At 37.8% G+C, this 17,588-nt stretch overlaps 3 protein-coding genes across 3 annotated transcripts; 2 read left to right on the top strand and 1 right to left on the bottom strand.

The window, feature by feature from the left end:
• Window positions 1–1,732: 1,732 nt before the first annotated feature.
• On the top strand, window positions 1,733–3,658 carry LOC108145684. Its single transcript, XM_017271241.2, has 3 exons — window positions 1,733–1,842; window positions 1,909–2,154; window positions 2,462–3,658. The coding sequence occupies exons 1-3, from the start codon at window positions 1,770–1,772 to the stop codon at window positions 3,628–3,630; spliced, it is 1,488 nt and encodes a 495-aa protein (XP_017126730.1). The 5' UTR covers window positions 1,733–1,769; the 3' UTR covers window positions 3,631–3,658.
• A 2,062-nt stretch (window positions 3,659–5,720) lies between these two features.
• On the bottom strand, window positions 5,721–9,616 carry LOC108146473 (probable serine hydrolase). Its single transcript, XM_017272492.2, has 2 exons — window positions 9,405–9,616; window positions 5,721–6,973 (listed from the first exon to the last, which is right to left on the bottom strand). Exons 1-2 carry the CDS (start codon window positions 9,456–9,458, stop codon window positions 5,951–5,953), a joined length of 1,077 nt encoding a protein of 358 aa, XP_017127981.1. The 5' UTR covers window positions 9,459–9,616; the 3' UTR covers window positions 5,721–5,950.
• Window positions 9,617–16,562: 6,946 nt separating this feature from the next.
• On the top strand, window positions 16,563–17,213 carry LOC108145768. The gene has a single exon (XM_017271337.1). It carries the CDS (start codon window positions 16,669–16,671, stop codon window positions 16,993–16,995), a length of 327 nt encoding a protein of 108 aa, XP_017126826.1. The 5' UTR covers window positions 16,563–16,668; the 3' UTR covers window positions 16,996–17,213.
• The last annotated feature ends 375 nt before the right edge of the window (window positions 17,214–17,588 follow it).

The raw sequence follows: 17,588 nt of genomic DNA, 5'->3' as shown, positions 1-17,588 counted from the left end.
CTATCTCCCATGGCGGCGCTTAAATTATATTACAAGCCATCAAATGGTCGATTCTCGGCCATTAGAAAATAATTTCATTTGCTGTTATTTACGCTGGGCTGCAGCTTGCAGCTGCCACTGAGCTGAATTTATTATTATGGTCGCACAATGTGTTTAGTTTTATGGCCGAAGACGTGGAGTGTTTTTAAGGAGTGCACCGAGAATGCTGCATTCCATGGACTTATTTAATGCGTAATTACAGCGCAAATCTTGTTAAGAAGTCAAAGAATCTGGGCAAAGGATAGAAAGCTTAAAAGCGGAAAAGCGGAAAGGCGAGATAGTTGACCATGAGCATTCTCGAAAAGGCAACACTTTTCCGAGAGTCAAAGGAGCAGTGCTAAGAGGCAGCTTAGTGTTTGCTTCATTGAATTCATAAGCGTCTCGAAAAGTATATCCTAGCGAACTTAAGCGAAAATCCTTAGCTCTGTTGGTGGAAAAACTGCAGCTAGCAACAAATCCCTCACATAAAAAGCTATGGGGTAAACCGAGAATAAGGATTTGCCTAGACTCTCCTCATCCCATCAATGTTGAGTTTTTGTTCAACCTCCAAAGAGGAGAGCGGATCGTCAAAAGTCAATTAACTGCAACACTTGCAACACAACTTCAACTAATTAGCGTGATGCTGCCCCAGGTGAAAATGTGAATGAAAAAGGGGTAGATATATATATAACACCCCCAGGGACCCACAAAACACACAAAAATGTCTAGCATGCCTTTGAGCTTGTGGTAAATAAGAATGCACTTAACGTCTTGTTTTGGATGGGGATGCATATGCATGGGTGTGGAAAATAGAGGGGCTGCGGGAATACCTGACTTTTAGAAGGTGAAAAGTGTGTCATTGTGGGGGAGGTTAGTTTGGGTCAAAAATGACTAACAGGGAATACTGAACATCTACCAAGTTGAATTAAAAAGAAAGGTTATAGCAATAAAAACATTTCCGCAAAGAAATATGGAATGATAAAAATATCACAATTAATTATTGCACAAAAAAATCATATCAATAAAAATAATTTACGGTCCCTGCTTTTTGTTATTGCAAAAAATAAAATATTAATAAATTCATATTTCGACCTAAACAATAGTCATTAATTACTAACTGATCGAAATTTCTGTATACTATGATTAATAAAATTCCATCTTTTCGTATGACGTAGATGTATTTCAGTTCTTGGAAAATTTGACGTTATAAATAACGTCAATAAATAGTGTCAAAGCGATAAGAAAATTATTAAACAAACATATGTGCAGTGCTTCAATTAATCAGAGAACATATGATATTAAATTGTTGCTATCATGATTTATTACAATGTTATTAATGTTGCTACCAATGAAGCTAAATAAATTTGTAATAAATTAAGTTCGGTATCCCTCAGTGCAGTTTAACTATCTTTTTGCTAAATATAGCTTTTCTTTTTCAGTTGAAGCTATAAATAAGTTCATTTCTCTTTTGAAAACTTTAGAGAGCTACTCCATTATCATAGAGTTTCTCTGTGCCACTTCTTTGGTTTATTTTGTCAGCGATTCTGTGGCCAATCATCATCATCATCTGCGTTTAATTAGGCTGTCGCTTGTTAGAGGCGCAGCTTCTTATCTTATCCACGCCCTGGTGAGACATTCGCAACAAGATGTGCTATCAGGTATCGAATGGTGATAGCCACCTGTTGTGGAATGCATCTCCATTTCGACTTTGATTCCCGTTTGGAGTAGATGTGGCGTAAATTTCCACCCGAATGAAGCTGCCATCGAAGGTGGCTAACGTGTGGAAGCGTTTCTTGGCCATGCTGTCGCTACCGGATTTGCTGGGTAATAGTTGTTCTTAGCTCTATTTATTTCCACTCTTACTGTCCATTTGATTTTGCCATTTTCCAGTCCTCGCGTGTTTGTGGGCCAGTGGTTTCTCCCTGGGCTACTATACCAAGTCGGCGTATGTGTACGACAACCTTTGGCCCCATTGGTACACCCTGGTGGGCGGGGTGGTGGCCTTGGCACTGACCTTGGGCTGGACCCTCAGGAAGCACAAGAGGCAGCAGTACAGCTACGATCACTACTACATCATATTCTATGGACTGCTGTGCTCGCTGATGGGAAGTTGCTTCATGCTGACTAAACAGTTGGGTGAGTAATCAGTGGAATTCCTAGTCTGATTAAATAGGTTCTTTTTTTTAAATCAGTAATGAACTGTTTGAAAAATATTAATTACAAAAATTTTTTAAAAACAGTTAAATATCGCCAAGATAAAAAAAATTAAACTAAAAACACATAAACATAAAAAACATAAACAAGTTTTACAATTTATAAGTTTATTGATAAATTCATTGAAAAATGCTTGTATAACTTCACTGTTAAACAGTTAGGTTAGATTTTGAAGTGAACATGGTTTAAAATTGCATTATAGTTAAATCTGATTAATTTTAATCGTCAGCCGTAAGCTATTACTTCATCTTCGTGGGACTGAGTGTGCAGTACTTGGCCGGATTCAGTTATGTGAGCCTGCGTTGCGATGCCTCGGGATCGCGACCATCGAAAATTGCCCTGGCCAACTCATTGTATGCTGGAGGAATGAGCACAGGATTTGTGATATTCAACGAGATGGAACCACAACGTTGTGGATTGATTGCCCTGGGAATTAACCTGCTTTTACTGTGCCTGGTCTGTCTCAACGAGTTGCTGCATCATACTGGTTGCATTAACTACAAGGAATCAAGGGATTTGGTGTTTAATCTCCTGAACGAAGAGAAGATGGTCTTCCTGCCGCGCCAAGCGATTCTGGCCCAGTTTGTGGGCCGAACGGATTACCAACTGAAGGAAAGCAGGCAGTGGTTAGTCCTTATCCTGGGAGGATCATTGGTGTGTTTGCAGAAGAGTTGCCTGCTCTTCTCACCCACCTACATGCAATTGATGTGGAGCAGCACTGTGGGCTATCTGCAGCGAACGCAGTTGTACATACCCTTTGTTCTGTACTCGGCTGGCACCAGTTTCGGAGCCCTGCTCCTGATGAGATACACCCCAAAGCTGGTGTACCTACTCTTCGGACTAATCCAGATGACTTTGCTGGTGGCCTTGCTGTGCATTTACAGTGATGAACAGACGGAGCATTGTTTTTTGTTCCTCTGCCTGATTTATGTAACCATGGGAGTACTTTCGAGTCAGGGAATCCATTGGTTACTGGAGTGCTCACCCTTTCTGTACACCGAACTGAACCTGGCCATTGGATTCATACTGCAACTGGTCGTCCTCGAGGGCTGTAAATACGAGTCCTACGCCACGGATAATTGGATAGCTCTTCTGAGCGCCAGTGTGGTGACACTCGGGTTCACGGCACTGGCCATTCCGGTGGTGCAGTGGCTCCAGCCGCACTCCGCCAGTCTGGTGGACATTCGCAACCGCTTGCTGGGCATCCGTCGGCAATCGCTGCCCCCGGAACAGACCCAATTCTGGCACACCAACCACTTTCTGGCCCACAACAAACCCGCTAATCAGATGGAGTCCGTGCAGCTGGGCCGGAGTCGGGTGTTCCAGCAGTATCCCATCAGCGGGAGCGACATCACCGACATCATCGACAACCACCCAAAAAACAAAAACAAGTTCTGATAATAAAGTGCTGCACTTTAAACTCCCACTTGCTTGTCTTTTATACAGCCCCCAATCATTACTCAATCTCAGTGGCATTGTCAATGGGTTTTCTCCATTATTTATCTTCATCGTCGTTGGTATACACTTAAACAGAGAAAAAAAATAGTTCACTGCTTATTGTGATAAAATTCATACAAATATATACATAAATTGAAAGTTTAAACTTAATGTTCACAGGGCAACAAACTTGTCTCATTTTTTCCAATGTAAAAATGTAAAATTAAATTCATATAAAATATTTATAAATATATATGAAAAAGTCGAGGTTATAGTTGGTTATAAATTTCAGTGTACTTTGCTACGCCGTATAAAAACAGAGCTAAAAAATCTCCAAAGAAGCAAAAGAGTACATTTTTGAGTGTGTCTCTTGACACAGCATATTTTGTGCATTTGTATAACATAAATTTGCACAAAATATGTTCAAATAACCCCTTTAAAAATAAGGCAATATAAAATCGATATTAATCAAAATATATCCATTTTAGTATTTACTTTTGAATTATCATTTTGATTACCTGCTGAATATTGCCTGTCAATTTAAAAGTAATTGTTTTCTCTGTCCAAGTTTCTTTATTGTACTGGATTTCAGAAATTTCTGATAGAAAACCACAAGTACACTAAATTCCTTTTCCATTATAGTAATACCTTAGCTTCAGATAACTAAAAACAAAACAAATACACTCTAATTCCGTTGGAAACAGAATTTGCCACAAAGCCTTTCTTAATTATTCCATAAAAAAGGCAAAAGCTTGCAGCAGCAGCTAAGAAATCCGTTGCCTGTATAATAAGCCTTTCCCGAAGACTATTAATTATTTATGAACCGGCATTATGACTGCCACAACTCAAAAGAAATTAAATCTTCCTGAAAGGAAAAAAATGCTTCAAAATACCATACTTTTGTGCTGCCGGGCAACGTTAATGATTTTTATTGATTTTTAAGCAAATTAAATTGTGCGTTAACCGCAAACGGAATTTATCATAAAGTCGCTTTATCAGTCGACTTCCCTTCCTTAGCCCGAAACATTTTTATTGCCAAAACATTAAACATTTATATCCGCTATCAATTTCGTAACGACTGGAAGAGCGTAATCGCATCTCTTCTGTTGCTGGATGAAATTTGCCGGTTCTACCTAATTTAATTTACGTATAGAAGCGTAGAGCCCAAAAACCGGAGCAGCCGGAGCAGTTGTAGCAGTTTTAGCAGCGCCGCAACGTGCAATGGCAATAAAAGCGTTAAATTTGTTTATTTTTTCAGGCCTCGCCGGTCCGCAGGGTATCCTGCCCCGCAGGACTTCCCCTTTTCCCCTTTTTCGAGAGTCTGCCATTGGGCTTTTGGGTTCGATTTCAGTGTTTTTCCATCCGCTCTCCTGTTTAGAGTGTGGCATACCTTCCTGCCCCGCTGGAAATCCTCCCAAACACACATACACACACACACGTATTCACTATATATGTATATACGGCTCCTAGCGCTGGCACTCCAAAATTCCTTTGTTTTTGCCTTACCATTGTTTTTAAGTGGATGCCAGGGCACATCCTTTGTTGTTGCTGCTGCTGCAGCATCGGGAGTGCCGATCCAATGCCCTTATCACTAATGAAGTGGCCAATGAACTGTAGCCCCAAAGATTAAAGCGAAATTAAATGGCTAACCGAAAATTGATTGATCGAAAAAGGTGCGCACAACCCAAAATAAGAGAACACAAAAAATGCGACCAGAGAAAATAAATGAGAAAAATTATTTAAACCGATTTAGGTTGCTGCGGTTAGCAGCAGTTCAATATGTTGTGCGGTTTTGGAGGGGAAAACGAGATAAAAAGGTGTACGCATTTCACCAAAAAAGAATTACATTTTAAATTGGTTTATAGTATGGGACAAGTCGCATTAAGTGGCAAAGAAATATACTACAATATTCTAGCAAGGAGCATAGGTAAATATATTAATGAAGGGAGGTGCCAAAGAAATCAATGGAGTTTTGAAATCTTGACTTATAAAGGTGTAACACATTAATTTTTCTCCCAAAAAAAAAATTCGTTGTAAATTAAACAAAAACGTTTATTTTATTTAAATTTTATTACTCTTAAGAACATACAAATTAATTTTAAATTATGTTTGCTTCTTAACAGAACTCCTAGGAAAATATTTGAAATTTTCTATAAAATTTGTCTATAACATTAAGGCTTTAATGAAGCATCACATGGGCATCCAAAAATCATTATTTATCTTTCGCATTTAAAACTTTCTGATTGCGCTGCTGACTGAACCTTAGAGATGCTGGCAACAGCTAAAGGTTACTTTTTCTCTTCCTTCGCTTGACATTTTCGGAGTCCTCCACGGCTAGCTTGAAATCCTTGACCACTTCGGGCAGGGATTCATCGGCCTCGTCCACTGTCCAAGTTTCCAGGAGCGGCGGTCGATGGTGCATAATAAATGGATTGATGATGGCGGCCACTCCATCGGCATTGTTTAAGTGAACATGATGGGTGCCCTGCACTTCGTGGAGTTCAAAGTGCGGATTGTTCTCCCTGAGAATGCCGATGACCTCGTCACTTTGCTCGTCTATAAAGTTCGACTCGGAGCCCTTGATCACGCAGTAGGGAACATTTTTGATGGTTCTGGCCAATTCCGCGGCAAAGGGAGGACTGGTATGAAATTCTGTGTAATATTTGCAGCGGCCATCGCGTGAGAAGAAAAACTTGGCTGGAAACTTAGTGGATCGGCTGATGTTGCGCTCCAGAATGTGATGGCAGTTCTCCAGATCCACCGAATATTCGGAACCCTTGTGCATGACCTGCTCTAACTCCGAGTAGGTATAGGCCGGTGGTTCCTGCCGCTTGGCATTCGCAAAACGCTCATCCTCCACCATATAACCTTCGATATTATTTCGCAGGTAGTCGATGTGCGATGCGGGTTTTCTATACCGTGTCTTCACTATATCTATGCTGACCAGCAGGTCGGTGCGATGCGGATATAGCGAGGCGAATATGAAGCACAACATGGCGCTCATCGAGTGGGCCATCAAGGACACCTTCTGCCAGCCGTACTCCTCCATTACGCGCAGGATCACGCACAGGTAGTCCACGAAATGGTAGGCGATCCCCTCCGGCAGCTTCGAGGAGTACCCGTGGCCGGGCAAATCGATGCACAGCACTCCCAGGTGCTTCGGCAGCAGCGGCAGCAATTTGTCCCACGTGCCCAGGTTGTCCAGCCAGCCGTGCAGCGCCAGGATGGGTCGCACCTGCCGGCTGCCGTACCACCTGCCCACCACGTAGCCCCACGGCATGTCGATGCGCACGTCCATGGGCTCCTGAAATGCACAACGAAAAGTGTTTCATACAGATTTTTGTAACACATTCAAAGAATAGTTTTCTGCATGGCTTTTTTTTTTACCAAAATTATAAATCTAAATATTTGAAACCAAAGCAAAAACCAATAGAAGGCAGTTTTTTAATACCACAATTTTATTCAAAACTTTTAAAGAGTAGTTTCTTTTTTCCACTCGAGAAGGATAATATTTCAAAGATAATATTTAATTAAATTTTCAAAATAAAAAAAGCTTCAGATATTTTTTATATAAACAAAAAATATAAAGTCTCAAAATAATATATAATATAATATAATATAAAATTAATAGGTTTTATATATCTTTTTTATTTCTTACTCAACTTAATTAGAAAAACCTAATTAGACAAACTCATCCATCCAAAAATTTAATAACATTTTTAAAAAGACCCATAAGACTTTTTTAATATGAGAAAATTAGCAATTGGTATACACTTAATTCAAAAAGTATTTAGCAATCTAGATTTAGCATTAACTTTATCAATTATTTCCAGTGAAGGAAAGGGACGAGAACGAGTTGCAGAAATGCGAAAAAGTTGGTTTCTAAAGAAGAGTGCATAGGGGCGAGGAGGGTTTGTCCTGCTTGTTAGCTGTTAATTGCCAGTGGGTAGCTTTGTAGCTGCTTTCGGCCTGCTTGTCCACCAAGTTGGTTTAGTTGGGTTTTCGGTTTAGCGGAGGCTGAAAATTCGCCTATGGCATTTCCCAATGTCCATTTTGCCATGGCTATTTCCTATGTGGCTACTATACCCTAAACTACTCAAGGCGGAAAAGGCAACTTATGCTTAATATTCTCAATGAGTACTAAATTCTTTACTTTATAGAACAAGTTTAAACATACAGCAACTAATTTGGTTCTGATTTCAATTTATATATTGCAAATATAAAAAAAAACATATATATACATAGTATTTTTTGATATACATCTAGTAAGCTGGCATAATCATATATATGTTTCGTAAATAAAGTGCAGAGCGAATTCTTCAGTTCACTTTGGAGACTTGTGTCATATGGCCATATCCATTTATCTCATCTGATGCGTTCTGGTGCGTGTTACCCTATCCTCGAACGATTTGATCAATTGGTTTGGGCGAAAAAGTTGAAGTGGTTGACAACTGAGCGAGTTTTTCGGAGTGGGAGGCTGGGACACCAGGTGTGTCATCCTGGTGTCCAGGTGTCCAGGTGTCAAGTGATGGACAGGGGGCCCCGCAGTGCCACGAGCTACCGATGGAACAATTTATCATCTAGTTTTTCCTTTGTTTGGGCTTCAATCGATAAGCGATTGTGTATCCACATCCATCCACTGCAATTGACTGATGCTGCACATGCAAACTCCCAAAAAGTACCAACAAATGGATTTTCGTAGTTTGCCACCGCAGGAAAAACTTTGCCGACTCTCTCCGATTACTACGGTCGCTCAACTTGAAAATTAGCGCCGAGCACTTTCGAGTGCAACGACACTTTTCTGAAGGGAATGGATATACAAAAAAGGGAAGGATGGGATAGAAGGCAAAACTTTTACAACACCCCAACGACAGTTTGATGAACTCCTAATGAGCTCGATAATCGAAGAATAGCCAATTTGAAAGCATTAGAACACACAGAAAAAAAGTTTGTTATGATATCCAGGGTTTTAATATCAAAATCCAATGTTATGCATTATTCGTCAACATTGTCCCCATTAAATAACTATTAAAAAAAGATTATCATAGCTCCACAAAATTTAAAAGCATAACATGAAAATATTGGTTTAAATAAAGACAATCAATATGTTTTTTAAACAATAAATCTGTCTGTTAATAACACATTTTCTTTAATTTAATTTTGGTTCAATGGTTTTGAAGCAAACAATTTTCCCTTTTCCCTTTTACAGAAGACATTTTTAATATAATACAAAAAATATTTTTTAATCAAAGTCCTTAAAAGTGAAACGAAAGGAGAAACTTAGTAATTTTGTTGCTTCAAAATTAGTTGCTTGTTCAAAATTAAATTAAAATAAACATTTAAAGTAAAACAAATTTGTTAGTCTACTTTATAATTACAAGTTGAGATCAATATCTTTTCGGTACGAAGACACTATCAACACTATTTCCTGGGTAATTTTGAGTGGCTTAGGCCAAAGTTTTAACCAAAACCCACTTAACATAAAAAAACATTCCACCGGTAGCTGATTTCTCCAAGTAGACATTGAGTTTGATTCCACAATTTACGGGAATCTTATCAGTTCGAAGAGTCCAAAGCGATAAGAATGCAATTCCGTTCAAAGGTAAAAACAATACGAAAGCAAAGGGTCGTCTAAAACGTGTTTAATCGGTGGATTTCATGGGAATGTATTTGGCCCGATAACGACGGGTCGTATTATGTCTAATAACTGTTTACTATCGACTCCATATAATTACCTGTTTATGTTGTTCATTGTGCTTTTGCTCTCCACCTTCCGTCTTCGATGTCATTTTCGTTGGCTATTTGTCCGCGTTAGACATACACGTGTCGGAAAATATATACACGCAAAGGTATTGCGGAAAACTTTCCTATTTTTATATTATATTAACTAAATTAGTAAAATACTAGAGAAAACCATCGAAGAGAAGTGCCCGCCAGCAGGGCATAAACAAAACTAAATTGTTTTTCGCCAGAGAAGTCGATTAAATCCTAAGCGAGAGTGAACTTTAATCAGTGGCGGGTGTTACAAAAGCAAGAAACGGGAGAAATTTTATAAAGCTAAGAGAATTTGTAAAAAGCTAAGTTATTAAGAGACTAAATAGAGGCTATATTATAGAGAGAGCAAACCACAACCGATCGAGTAGAAGCTTTTTGATGATAGGGCTTTATGCTTAGTCATTGCGTCATTGGCTGCGATATAGAATGAGAGGAGAGGTAAAAAAGCTTTTTAGTGTTCAGATAGCATGTTTGGATCAACACAAAGAATATGTATGTTAAACAAACTAACAGAGAAAAAACTATTTCGGGTCAAAGGTCAAAAGCTAAATGAAAAAGAGGAAACTATGAGAAATCAACTTACATCATTTATTAGTCATTTTTACATATTAAGACTCATAAATATTGCCATATATTATGCATTTTTAAATTCTTTATAGAGGACAAATGTATATAAATATTTATATCATAAATAGGAAACAATAAATTTTCTAGTTATGCATATAAGCTCTCTATAAAAACAAAACCAATTATTTAAATGGACACCCCAATCAAATCAAATTATTGCTTTCCAAACCAACATGCAAAATTACAATGCTCATATCACGGCGACATCACAAAATAATGTATTCACCCATTCAAAATCGCATATTTACCCAGATAAACATAAATATTTATAGACTCCATTTTCCGAAAGTGACCATCAAATAATTGATGCAAACATGGCAAGCCGCATAATGCCAAACCAGAAAATAAAATACACTTCTGAATATTGCAATTCGATCAAACTCCAAAGAAATGTAGGTAGAAAAAATATTACATTTTCATGTTTTGTTATTAATTTTTATTAGGTTTGCAATAAAATGAAAATAAATTACATTTTGTTTGAGTTCTTTATTTTTATGCAGCCTGCAATCGGTTCAAAAATTAATAAACGAGCAAATCAATAAATATTTATTTAGCTCTCAGGGGAAAAAGATAAATATTGGCAGGGGGTCAAACCTATACATTTTTTTGGTGAGGACAGAACATATTAAAAAAACAATTGGCCACTTTCGACAACAGCTTACACAATAAATGTGTTTAGTTATTGCTAAATGGAAACCCATTTGAGAAATCCTATTGCACTCACTTGGGGCTATGGTTCAAAATCATAAATCTTCATGGAGTGCAAATTGAATGTATTTCTGCAAGTGGCGAGTTTCCTAGTTTTTCGCTGCAGCGCCATAAATAACGAAATGAAATCATAAATCTGGCAGTGAAAAGTATGCAGAGCTTTTTTAATTTCCAATGCAATTAAAACGGTCAGGATTAAAAGGCCAGGATTCAGATTCAGGAAAAAGGATCAGAGGAAAGAGCGAAATGGTTGATGGCGGTCCAAGAAAGGCATTCAATCAAATGCATCTGGCGCTGGCCAAGTGGCAAAATCCCGAATCCTTTTGGCACCTTATCGACCTGTTCGGCATTTCGTTGCCCGCAGCGAAATCAAATTACGCTGCATACAGGCCAGGTCAGAATTCACAGTTCACCTGCCTCCCCATACCGCCCCCTCGAGCTCCCATTGCGCCACTAATGACATTCGAATGACATTGCCGGATGCAGCCGCCCAGTCAACCGAACATGGCTAATGACTCCAGCTCCCCTCTGGCCGATTTTGTAGAGGTATTCACATGACCACATGCACATGTGGGTTTCAAATTAAATCTGAAGCCTAACAGTGCCAAAAAAAGAAATGTAAATAGGGTTTTTGATAGAACAACTTATAGTTTAATACATAAATACAATACATTAACCCTTTTAAATATATTCTCTTAAGACTAAGTTTAAAATTATAGTCGATCCTTACCTTACATCCTTGATGTAAATGTTTCATAAAATATAAATTAAATTTTTAATACTTATTTAAGTTGAAATCTAAAGAAAATAGTACTTTGAATACATCTAGTATATATAACCTTTAAAATCTACTCTTTACAAAAGTGAGCACACAATTTTGTTGCCATCCGTATATCAATCTACTTTAAATTGCTTAAAATAGATTTTGTTTGCATAATAAATCATAATTCACACGTATATCAATGGAATTTAAATTGGCCTTTAATAAGATCTTAATGTAATTTCTCTATTTCTTTTAACTGTTTTTATTTATTTATGTTAATGACCTGTTTAGTAATCACCAATAAAAATATAAAATGGGCTTGTAATGTAATAACTGTTAATTTATAATTTGGATTTGAATTTGTGCTTGTTATTTAATTCATAGGGTCAAATTGTACCCCATCCTTTTTATTTACTTATCCTCAAATTTATATATTTTTGATTAATGTAAATAAGAGCTGACCAAATCAGGTCGTCGTTTACTAAGCGAAATGGGAATGAGAACGAGAAGTGCGGTGACAGCGTTCGTTACAGAATCATCTGCACGCCTCGCTTGGCCACAGATATACACTTGGTATTCTCTGGATTTATGCCAAAGTAAAGGCGTTGACGCGCTGCCTGCCACGCCCATTAGCGACATGTTTCGCCCTAATATTGTTGCTAGGTGCAAAATGCAAAGTAATGGCACTGAGAATATGCCTGCCAAGGAGAAAAAGGCAAACGAGGTATTCTGTCGAAACTGGAAATACCCTTTACTTTGTGTTTGGCTATTTACTGAACGGGGTTATTCAAGATGTTCATTTACCTACCTTTAGTTACATGCTAAATCTGCAGAATATCTACACAATTAGTGCAGATTAAATCCTACTAATTGGCTGTAAACAGGGAACAAAAACTTCGTTCACTGGCAGCTCATCTGGCATCCAGTTTTCATAGCTGCTGTTTTCTGGTCTGCCCTTTTGTCTGGCACTCAAGTGAAAAGCTTTTGTCGGCGCATGGAAATTTGACGGAAATTGTTTGGTCTGATGGATGCAGATGCAGATGCACCTCGTTCTCGTCCTCCGACTCATCCAGATTCTTCCTTCTGCCTTCTGCCAGTTTTGTTGCTATGTACCTTTGGCTAATGGTCTCACTTCTCCTCTCTGCTGGTTGTGTCAATCCTTCAGCTAAGTAAACAGACAGTTTTTAGCATTATGGTCAGTTGAAAAGGCCATAAACTAGCTCTAGCCCAAGCCCGTTCTGCTGAGTGTTGTCTAACCGAATGAAAATGGCAATTTCAATAGAATTTAAACTTGATTTTTACTGTCGAGGAGGAAGCAAGGATTACGCCAAGCGAGATAAATGCAAATCGCATTAGAATAAATTTGGCTGGCTGCTTTTCTGGCAGCGTGAAGACTGCTAGTGCGACTGCAGTATAATGTCCTTAAAATGGCCATCCCGGACGAGGCTCCTCGGGCAGCAAACTTTGACGACAAGTAGCCCAGATGGGGAAAGAAGAATGTTACACTTAGGAAAAGTTCTATACAAACTTTATTTGAAGGAGTAAAATATTTTTTTAACACACCTCTACCTATCCTTAAAATAAATTAAACAAAAAGGCATTTTATGTAAAAATTTAAATCACTTTCATATCATTTAAGTAAGTTTTTATTTGTTTTAGTGTAAAAACTCCGCGAAAAGCATCATTAGGTTGAAGGAGCAGGGACCTCGCCGTTGATGCCCCAACACAATCAAGAGCAAGTTGAACTTTTTAATGCATAATTTATTGTCGACTGACTTGGCCCCGGTTAACTGGGAAACAGCCAACAGGCGCAGGTTAAAGCCACGCTTTTTGTTGATTTTATTTTGTGTATTTTATATGTTCATCGCGAAGAATCATTTAGAACAATGGTTTGGATGCAGATCTGTGGCGCTTCCATAAATATTTATGAAAAGTCTGGCCAGGCACGTACCATCGGAAAGCACCTCATGTGCATGTAACACCGGCGAATGGCCGAGCTCCTTTATTGGGCTCCTTCCGAGCAAAACTCATTTTCAATGCCAGCACATGCGGCACATATAAATATCGAGGCGAAATATTTATTTTCAATTGATTTCTGGTTTGCTCCGGGAGCAAAAGAAATATGAAATATATGGCTAAATGCGGCTTAGATTAGGTGGCCGTAAATTTATGTTGGGAAATAAATATAAAAGCCTGCTTAGGCATATAAGATGTCTATAAAATATATCAAAGTTTGGGCTAATCTCAGAGATATATGTTAACATATTCAAGCATAAGACATACCATACTCTTTAAGTGCTCCGCTCGAAATGTAATTTATTAGTATTCGAAGACGGAATAATGATTAGAAATGCACTGATTACATTTTTTGCTGTAAAAGATAAACAAAATTAGTAAAAGTTAAAATTTGTTGGCTTTTTAATTATTTTGTTTCAAACTTATTAAATTGCTTAAAGTTTACTGATGCTGGTTGATTTAAAAACCAATACAAATTGTAAAAAGTTTTACAAGAATATTAAATTACAATACTATATTTTTAAAATAAATACGAATTTTAAGAAGTGAAAATAAAATGAAATTTTGAAATTGTATGAATTTAAAGCAGTATAAATATATATTATTTTAATTTTAAAAGCAAGAAAAATGTACATATATATTATAAACTAAATTTGTGTATACAAAATAATTGGGGCTTATCTCAGGGATTGATATATATGTGATGCCGTCGATATATTGTATTTTTTTTTCAATGTTTGCACTGTGAATACTTCAACGCTCAAGTAATTTAATGGACAATTATTAAAGAGATTTTCGCTAACCAAATCATATCGCCATCTGTCTGCAATTGTCCAGCCATTTGGTTCTTCCTTCTGCCAAAACTTTTGCAAATTTGTTTGCGTGTTTCGGTGGAGCAAAGTGAAATTGCAAAACCAAATCGCCCCGATCCAAGTCACAACTATCAATTAAACTAATTAGCTTGATTTCCCAGCAGAGTTGCGCAACCGAGGGACACGCCCAAAACTTTCGCCTTGGCCACGCTGGCTTTTTCCCATTTTGGTTGCGGTTGCGTTGCAAAATTCAATCAGCGCGTGCAGAAAAATGCAATCAAATGATTAAGTCAACAAATGAAGGCAAATTGCTGGGGCCGAACACAGCTGGTGCTGAACTTTTGGGATGCACTGTGTGAGGGTAAAATTGAAGCCAGCAAGCAAAAAGTCGCCGTCGCGGCCAATGAGGTTGTTTCCACCGAGGTCTTCTCTAAAAACTTTGGCCAACTTTTCCTTAGGAGAATGCCCCTATCTTTTTCGTATTTTTTTTTTTGTGACAGAAGCAGACCGCATTTTAAACAGGTGAAAAAGCGCAAAAAAAAGAAAACTTTCGTTTCCTAATGAGTGTGCGGTACTTGGACTATTGATTAAATCAAGGTTTTGCTCTGCCTGCCAGCTTTTTCGCCTGCATCCGTTTTCTTCCTGGCCAACATATTTTAGCCATTTTTATGCCCTCGCCGGCCTTCTGGCCCACATTCAAATTCAATTGACTGGGCGTGGCACGTGCTATCTAGTGCATATATCTATATCTGCAAAGTGAGTGTACTATGTGTACGCCGTCTCCTTCGAGCATATTTATTCCCCTTTTTTGGTGCGATTGCCTGGCAGGAAATTTATTTATATTCAATTTTCGAATTTATGCCACTTTTTTTTGCCGAGCAGGACGGCGACAATGCCGGGGGAAATTCAGTTTACTGCAGATGCATCAATGGGCCAGGACGCAGGCTATATGTGCACTAGACGAAATTGTTGCGGGGATTCGGGGGATAACATATATCTCCTAAGCTTGTCTAGTGGATATTTTCAAAAGAGGCTTGCTAAGAGATCTTGAGCTTGAGCTCTTGGTTGTGGAAAAATAAAGATGATATGGCTAGAGTTAGGCTAATAAAATATTCAATGACGGAAAGATGAAAAGCAATGATCTGACTAAATGCGTCAGTTTAAAAAACAAAATTAAAACTTATTGGCTTTGTTTTAATAAAGTTGTCGATTCAATAGTAATTAAGCGAAATGAAACTTATTGAAATGCCATAAGAATACTGACTCTAAATCATTTAAGAACTTATAACCGTTTATTGAAGTTATATGACAAACTACAAGAATATCCTTAAAAAGTTTTTAACTTTACAAAAGCATTTGAAATAAAAATACAAAAATACTTGTTCTTGAAGTTTAACTTGATTAATTTAATATAAGGACTTAATTTTTTATAAATTATTTAGCAAACCATAAACAAATAGTTTTCTATCATATGAAATCAAAGAGACTAGACAGTATAGGCATATTAAATTACCAATAAATACAATAGTTTTTCTTGGAGTTTAAAGAGATTGCTTTTAAAAAATGTACTCCATAATTTTTTGACTCCATTTTTATATCAATTATTTTGCAAAAATTAGGTCTAAATTAATTAATTTATACCCAAATTAAATTAAAAATAAATTAAACCCTTATTCTTGACGTTTAAAGAGATTGGTCAGGATTGACAGTTTACAAATCAATTTTGTTTTTGCAAAATGTACCCTATGAATTTTGGACTCCATTTTTGGTTGAACATTTCTCCCTGTGTCTAAGAGAAACCTTTATTGACAACTTGCTCAGACTTGCCGTTCTGTGGAGGGAAACTTAATGCTGTATTTACGGCCACTCATGAATTTACCACTGATGATGGACCGTCTGTTTGCTGCCTGTCGATAAGGTCGATTTTGAGTGGGTACATTTTCCGCAAAATCATAAACGCATTTGGTCGCTGCTGCTGCTGTCGTTTTGGCTGATTACCTAATCTAAAGGACTACGATTACCTGGTAACTACCAAAGAAAAAAAGGTACAGTCAGAAAACCAGAAACCCAAGGAAAACCAGCGGTACCTAGGGATTTACCTACCTATTTATCAGTAAGGTACTACTTAGGTAGAGACATTTTGGGTATATATAGTATTGGCTGGCTGAGGATCATTCATTCCGTCGATGTCGTTCCACAGCGATAGTCAGCCCAAAAAATCCAAATAGTCCGTCGAGAGAGTGTGTGTTTGAGTTGTTTGTGTCTGTGATAGTTAGACCCAGTGCCAAGTGCCTCAGGATGTTATTCCTAGCGCCGCGCAAACATCTGTTTGCCACCAACCTGATCATCCTGCTGATGATCTACGTGATGAAGAAGTGCCTCCAGCTCTTCTGCATCATCGAGAACCGAGGCGTGGAGGAGAAGGACCAATTGCCGGCCAGGGAGATCCCTCAGAAGCGCCGCGGCGGCTTCAAAATCATCCCGGCTGCCATCCACGAGAGCATGCACGGCTTTGGCTACGGCGAGGGTCACTACCAGATCTTCGTGGAGAAGAAGGAGCGCAATCTGCCCACCAAATCGCGCCTCAACGCGGCCACAGCCGAAGTGAAGCTGAATCCCAATTAGTTGCTCTTGCAGCGACCAAACCAAAACATTGACATCCTCAGCATGTCAAAGACAATGAGCCAATTGAGCCAGCAAAAAAAGCATATACCCATTACCCCCAAATACATCCTCATACATCCATGTCTTCTTCAATAGTCTTTAAATAATTACTTAAAATACTTATTTGTTTATACACAACAAAGCGGATTCTTGGCCATTAATAAAAAGCATAAAAAATAGTGGACGTTACTTTGGCTGATTTCCTCTTAGATTGTCTCTCTACTTAGAATCGAATTGGCTAAACATACATTGTTGTCTAACCAAATTCTTAGTATATATGGTTCTACCAAAGCCAAATAAAAATCGAAACGCCAAGCGCATAGTTAATCTATGATAAAATGAGATAATTTAATCTGTGACTATACTTAAAATTGTAAAATCCTCTGACTCTGAAAGTTGAAACCAATCAAGAGGACAAATTTTTATGGACTTATGTTATTTTATTTTGGAATTTATCTAGTGCTGTTTGTTAAATAAATGTTGTTTTAATAAAATCATAAAAAATCTTTAATCAATTTATTTTGACAACTTGTATATTTATATTCAACAAAAGC

This window comes from Drosophila elegans, unplaced genomic scaffold (genome assembly GCF_018152505.1).
Source record: "Drosophila elegans isolate 14027-0461.03 unplaced genomic scaffold, ASM1815250v1 contig_208, whole genome shotgun sequence".
Classification (NCBI taxonomy): domain Eukaryota; kingdom Metazoa; phylum Arthropoda; class Insecta; order Diptera; family Drosophilidae; genus Drosophila; species Drosophila elegans.
This window is presented reverse-complemented; position numbering and strand designations above follow the sequence as displayed.